The 6374-nt window shown below is 41.4% G+C and overlaps 1 protein-coding gene across 1 annotated transcript in view; it reads left to right on the forward strand.

Annotated features, from left to right (window-relative positions):
- LOC132981539 (uncharacterized) overlaps window positions 1-104 on the forward strand; it is a 1840-nt gene extending 1736 nt beyond the window's left edge. Inside the window, exon 2 of the mRNA XM_061047474.1 lies at window positions 1-104. This exon is cut by the window's left edge and continues 771 nt beyond it. Within this exon, the coding sequence (XP_060903457.1) occupies window positions 1-31 (31 nt within the window). The 3' untranslated portion in view covers window positions 32-104.
- The last annotated feature ends 6270 nt before the right edge of the window (window positions 105-6374 follow it).

The following is a 6374-nucleotide window of genomic DNA, read 5'->3' on the forward strand; positions in this document are numbered from 1 at the left end:
ACAACAGAAGAGAAGGAGCTCCTTTCATTAAAACCTAATGTATTCTCTAGCCCTTCAAATGTATAATTTATTTTATTTATGTAATAAATCTACCTATGACTTGTGGTGGTAGTTTTATTTACTCTGTAGCACAAGCAGAAAACAGAGGCAGAAGAAGAAAAGGACAAAAGGCTGAAAAAGCTAACATTAGCCAAGACAACTTTAGTTAAGTCATAAAACATCAACTAAGACTACGAGAAAAAACCCTGAGATAACAACTCATGTTATTGTGCTGGAAAAGATTGTGCTGTTCCTGCTTCTCCTTCTCAAAAGCCTTTCAAGGAGATGTATCATCAGTTACAAGAAACCCACCTAACATGAATTTAGAGTGCATTTAAAAAAATAAATGTAGTGCAAACATGTTATATGATCAATGTGTTATTCCTCCCCCCATTTACAAACATGTGTCAGTAAACTGATGTGAAAGTTTCACGGGTAGGTTCATTTTGTGATCAGGCTCTCATCCTGCCTGCGTGTAGCTCCATCTTATTTCCAGAAAAAGTACACACAAACTGCAGAGCTGGAAACGTATGGCTGACGCGTGCTTCATGAAAAACTCCAGTTCAGGCTCTTCATTTCAATACGTTACAGAAAGTTGTTCTTGTCAATACAGATACAAAAAATATATACAAGACAACAAATAAACTAAATGTCAAGACCAGTGTGCTCCACAGATTAAAATAGAACAATCCAGCCAGCACTGGCAGCATGCTGTGAGCTTCAACCAATCAGCAGCCAGGGTTGACTTCAGTCTTGATTGCCTTCAATTAAGCATGCTGCACTTCAAACAATCAAACAATCCATCCATCCATCCATTATGTACATACTGCTTTTCCCATCCAGAGTTGTGGAGGGACTTGAGCCAATCCCAGCTGTCATAGGGTCAGGGGCGGGGCTACACCCTGGACTGTCTGCCAGAGACACAAACAACCAGCCACACTTATATTTACACCTTGGGACAATTTAGAGTCAGAAATTAACCTTAATGTCTTTGAACATGTCGAGAGAACCCACGCATGGACAGGGAGAACACTCAAACTCCACATAGAGAGGACCTGTACCGACGGGTGATTCGAACCAGGAACCTCCTCCTCTGTTGAGGCTACAGCGCTGACCAATACACCACGTGCAGCCCGGATCAAACAGTTAAAGATATCTACTGCACACTCATGTATGAGTGGCTCTAACACTGCCCTCAAAAGTTTGATCTGGCGGCTGGCCCAAGTTAAAAGGTTGAAATAAAAATATCTCTTGTCAAGAGGGATTGAGATCGCTTTACCGCCCGCTCAAGACCTGATCCCAATTGAATGTTTCTGGAAAAAAAAGGTTGCAGAATCACAACAAACTATTAGAGTTGTATTCCAGTTCCCTCTAAAACATCTCTTACTAATGCTTAACCGTGTATTTTGTTTGTTCAGCTCTTGCTGAGCTGTTTTCATTTGTGCAGCTTGGTATTTGTCATGCAGAAAAGCTGATATGCAGTAGCGAGGATGACTGGAACATAACTTTTTTTATCTTCTTACCCGGTTACTAAGCAAGCTTCTGTTTTGATGATGCACACATAGTGGAGAAGCATAAGACGAATGCCACCAGCACGCAGGGCTTGAAGGCAGCGAGTGGTTTCAGTTCAGATGTCTGCCACCACAATCATCACTACACAAATTTGTCTCTGAGGATTTGAAAGATCAAAGACGCACATCCTGTGTGTAAACTGTTTTTTATATGGGGTCTGTGCCATAAAGAGCATCAGCATTCTTACTACTGAGAAAAGATTCTGCTTTGATGCTGACACTCAGGACAAGAACAAAAGTCCTAATGTGATTCAAATGAATGTAGACTAATGTAATGTGAGGTATGTCCAGTAGAGGGAAGCAAAACTCTTATCACCAAACTGAAGTCACTAGTAATGCTTCTTTAGTGTGCGTGTGTTTGTGTTGCTACAACTTCAAGTGTTCCTGGAACTAATCAATTAATGTTGGAGCCCGAGTAACAACAGGGTGCAGAGGACTGAGGAATACTGCTGGCAGCTTATTTCCCATGATGCTCTCTGTTTGGCAGCTTTAACCCTACACAGTGTACACAGGGCTCTGAGGCTGTCAGTCACAATTAAACTATGTAGGTGGGCTGTCAGATACTGCTTGTTCTTTTCAGAAAGTCAAGGTTCTTTTGTGCAGGGCAGGAGTTGAAGGACCAGAGGAGAGGACCCTGCCATGTGACAACCAGGTACTGAATCTACATATTGTTGGTTTTCTGCAAAGAGACACGTCTTCCTCGACCAATGAATCTACACATGAAAGAGAAATTTGTAATTGAAACATCTGAGTGGATGAGAGGAAGTCCCTTTTTGCTTCATCAACATGTTTTTTTAACCATGAATGAAACACTGTCCATGTGTTAGCCAATCATTAACATACTGTACAGAGTGTCCTTTTCCTTTCACTTGAAGTTCTAGCCTGCCTTTAGACTTTGTAAATATACCAATGTTTGAATGCACTGATGAGAGGATTGTCAATAATCATGTTTGCAGATGATAGATGACTGTTTATTTGTTTTACATACTGTGTTGTTTAGTAAATGCCCTTTAGAACAGATGTTTTGGTCCCTTATGGCTGAAAAAGTGTAACGATTAAAAATGTTGTTTCTGTTCAATTCAAATGCCCGCAGGCGAGCCATGATGACACTGAGTCAGCACGAGGAATACCAGCTGTTATGGTATAGCATCCAGTCATTTCATCATCAGAAAGTTGGTAACACAGTTCTCTGTTTCAGTGTAGCGTTGAAACCACAACCACTGCCAGACGTCCAAGAGTATCAATAGACAAAACCTGTGCAGTAATTTAAGTTTTCACATAAAGGTACTTACAAATAAAGCATTTCAGTTTAAGAATATAAATAAAAATCGTATACAGAAAGGTTCTTACTGTGAGAGTTGAGATCTTCAGACTGAGTTCATGTTTGTTGTCTGGTCTCACAATAAGTTAAGGTCTGCTCCAAAATTTAAACCATTAAATCAACACAAAATATTTCTGATACAGCCATTTATTGTCAAACTGGCATCCTTTATTCAAAACTTGTTTTGGCCTTTAATTTTGTTCTATTGTTCATTTGTTTTTTTTAAATCTTTTTTCACCATTTAAGATGCTAAGACTATATACTGTTTAAAAATACTGTCTAAGATGTATTTCCTCCAAAATACAGGTCTGATTTTGAGAACTTTTAAATGCATTAGAAGTTCCTGTACCAATAAACTTGCCTGGCCAAGAAGGCCATCTTTGGAAATGAGCTGACTAAATCTTTGACTTTTTCCATAATGTACCCTGAAGCAGGAACAGCAGCCCGTTCTATTTAAGATAGAAATAGCTGGCTGTGTCTGCACAGGCTGGGGTCAGTCTGGTCAGCCTGTCTGTCTTGTCTCTCTAGAGAACAAGGGCTCACCCATGACTGCTCATGCTGCACCTATCAGTGCTGTGGGATAAACAGCCGCAGTTCAATCCTCGGACGTAGCTGCAGAAAGTCTGAAGTTTCCCTCTGTGGCCTCAGCCTGCGGCATTGATCCAGACTCTGCTGAGCTGGTCTCTAACAAGTCAGAGCTAAACGCTGGCTCACAGGGGCTAAGGTCACATATAGACATAGACACATACACACGAAGGACATCCCACTGCAGCCATGTTAATATCAGTCCATAAAGCCTATAAAGCTCCAGACTCCTGTGTTGTACTGCCTCGCTGCCTTTGTCAGGCCCTGTTGTCAGGGCCGAGGTATGTATAGCACGACGGGGCTGCCCCAACTCTCCTGGAGCCAATGAATGAGAGGATGGACGGAGGCAAGGGGAGGAGAGCAAAGGAAATACACTCATCATTGCTTTAAAGGAGAGCAGGACAGAGGGGTCGAGAGAGAGAGAGAGAGAGAGAGAGAGGAGATGGAGGGAGGGAGAGAGGGAGAAGGAGGGAAGCAGTAATGGGGTCTTTGTTCTGGTTGGTGTGACTCACAAAGGCTTGTCCGAGCCAGCACAACTTAGTTACCGTTACCAAACATAGAGAATACGAAGGGAGGAGTGTGTGTGTGTGTGTGTGTGTGTGTGTGTGTGTGTGTGTGTGTGTGTGTGTGTGTGTGTGTGTGTGTGTGCAAGGACTGTAGGATTTTTCTGCAACCAAATCAATGCAAACATGGTTTCAGTGTGTGCTATCATAGATTTCGGACACAGCTTTTCCTTCACTTTAAATCATTTTGTTTCTTTGTCCAGGTTGTTCTTTTTTCACTGTCAGTACATCACAACCAGCACAGTCAAGTTGATCAATCAACTTGTCAGACTACGTTACATAATATACAAACAACTGTAATGAAACATTACTCTTATGAAGCATCCACAGTTGATTCGCTAGTAGTTTAATATTTTAAATTTTGCTCTTTCCTAAAGAGCCAATAAACTCCTAAAATTGGTGAAGCACTTCCTTGTTGTTATGATGTCTATTTCATTGTGAATTTCAAGAGTGAAGAAAATATAGCTCTTATTTTATAGAGATAAATATCAATCATGATCCAAAAATGGTCAAAAAGTCACTTTGTCCAACATCAGATAGTTTGGCCAAGTGTAAAAAATAACATTTTCATTAATCTGGGTTCTGTTTTATTGTTTAATAGTAATTAGCGTGGTATGCTTGCATGCTCACAGACTAATCAGAAACAGGAAACAGGATATGATCATCTATATAAGCATACTATCATTTGGAGGTAAACATTTAACTAAATCCAGCCGTGTGTTGATAGTCTGTCATAAAGCTGTTAACATATCTGATAGACAAACTGTTGCTCACACACGACTGTGTTTGAAGCCGGAGACATCTTTAACCAAAAAAAACTCAAGAATCTTTAAACCAAGTTTGACAAACACTAAAAGTTGTAAACTATGTGAACACAAGATGATGGTTTGGATTAGCAAAGCAACAATGAAATCCTTAATCATCAGGACGTGACCTGATGTTAAACTGAACTTGAACTGTGACCATTGTTGTGCAGTGGTGAAGTATAAGGCTACTACTCAACATGATGTAACTGAATCCTTATAGGAGATAAAATAAAAAATATTGTGCCATTTTATGATAGGCTATATAATGTGACCCACCAAGAGCGTGATTGTTCTTCTTTTTATTCATACTGCCAAAATGAAGCCTTCTCTACATAATGTGAAGCTCTGTAAGAAGATTAGAAAATCCTTTCACTTGCCAACTTTTGAAGCAATTTAAGAATACTAGAACAATGTTATGAAACATCATCAAGGACACTATTTGTACTCATACTTATACATTTGCACTTTAACACTGAAATCAAGGGGCTAAAGACATGTACTGCTGTGTGTGTGTGTGTGTGTGTGTGTGTGTGTGTGTGTGTGTGTGTGTGTGTGTGTGTTTTCAGCTTATCCAGTAAGCAGGATGTCCTGTCCTCCCTGCTGCTATTGTAGAGTGGTTAGCCTGCCAGACGCTCCTCCCAAAGACCACTTCCCTTCCGTCAAGGGCCCCTCTCTCTCTCTCTCTGCTCTGTCCCCCTCTCTCTCTCTGCTCTGTCCCCCTCTCTCTTTCTCTCTCTCTCTGCTCTGTCCCCCTCTCTCTCTCTGCTCTGTCCCCCTCTCTCTCTCTCTCTCTGCTCTGTCCCCCTCTCTCTCTCTCTGCTCTGTCCCCCCCCTCTCTCTCTCTCTCTCTGCTCTGTCCCTCTCTCTCTCTCTCTCTGCTCTGTCCCCCTCTCTCTCTCTCTCTCTCTGCTCTGTCCCTCTCTCTCTTTCTCTCTCTGCTCTGTCCCCCCCCCTCTCTCTCTCTCTCTCTCTCTCTCTCTGCTCTGTCCCTCTCTCTCTCTCTCTCTGCTCTGTCCCTCTCTCTCTCTCTCTCTGTCGCTCATACACCCACACAGCCCCATGCCAGCCCAAACACAATGGGAACCTATCCAACACCTCCCTGTCACCTGTCTAAAAATAACTCTTTTGGGAGCCTCAGACATGAAGATTGTATTGTAACAATGGTGTGGCAGTACTTTCATCAGCCGAAATAGCCCGGCTGTTATTTTGAGGTACGAAACATCACCATTACCAGTATTGTTGGATAACAGTGAGACCCCAAAAATCTCCCCCCTTGGGATACACTTAAATTGTAATGTCCTTTTCTATCATCATAGGTTAAAGATTATATATAGTTTTTACATATGGCCATATTGTTGTTCCAAGGACAGTCTTTTTGAAAGCTGGGTTGTATTTTGATGTAGACAAATCCTTTATCTCAATTCAAATCATTTTAATTTGACAAATGAAATTCATCATTCAAATTTATGAAGCCACCAAGGGTCAGCTT

The sequence above is a fragment of the Labrus mixtus genome, chromosome 10 (genome assembly GCF_963584025.1).
Source record: "Labrus mixtus chromosome 10, fLabMix1.1, whole genome shotgun sequence".
NCBI classification, from domain to species: domain Eukaryota; kingdom Metazoa; phylum Chordata; class Actinopteri; order Labriformes; family Labridae; genus Labrus; species Labrus mixtus.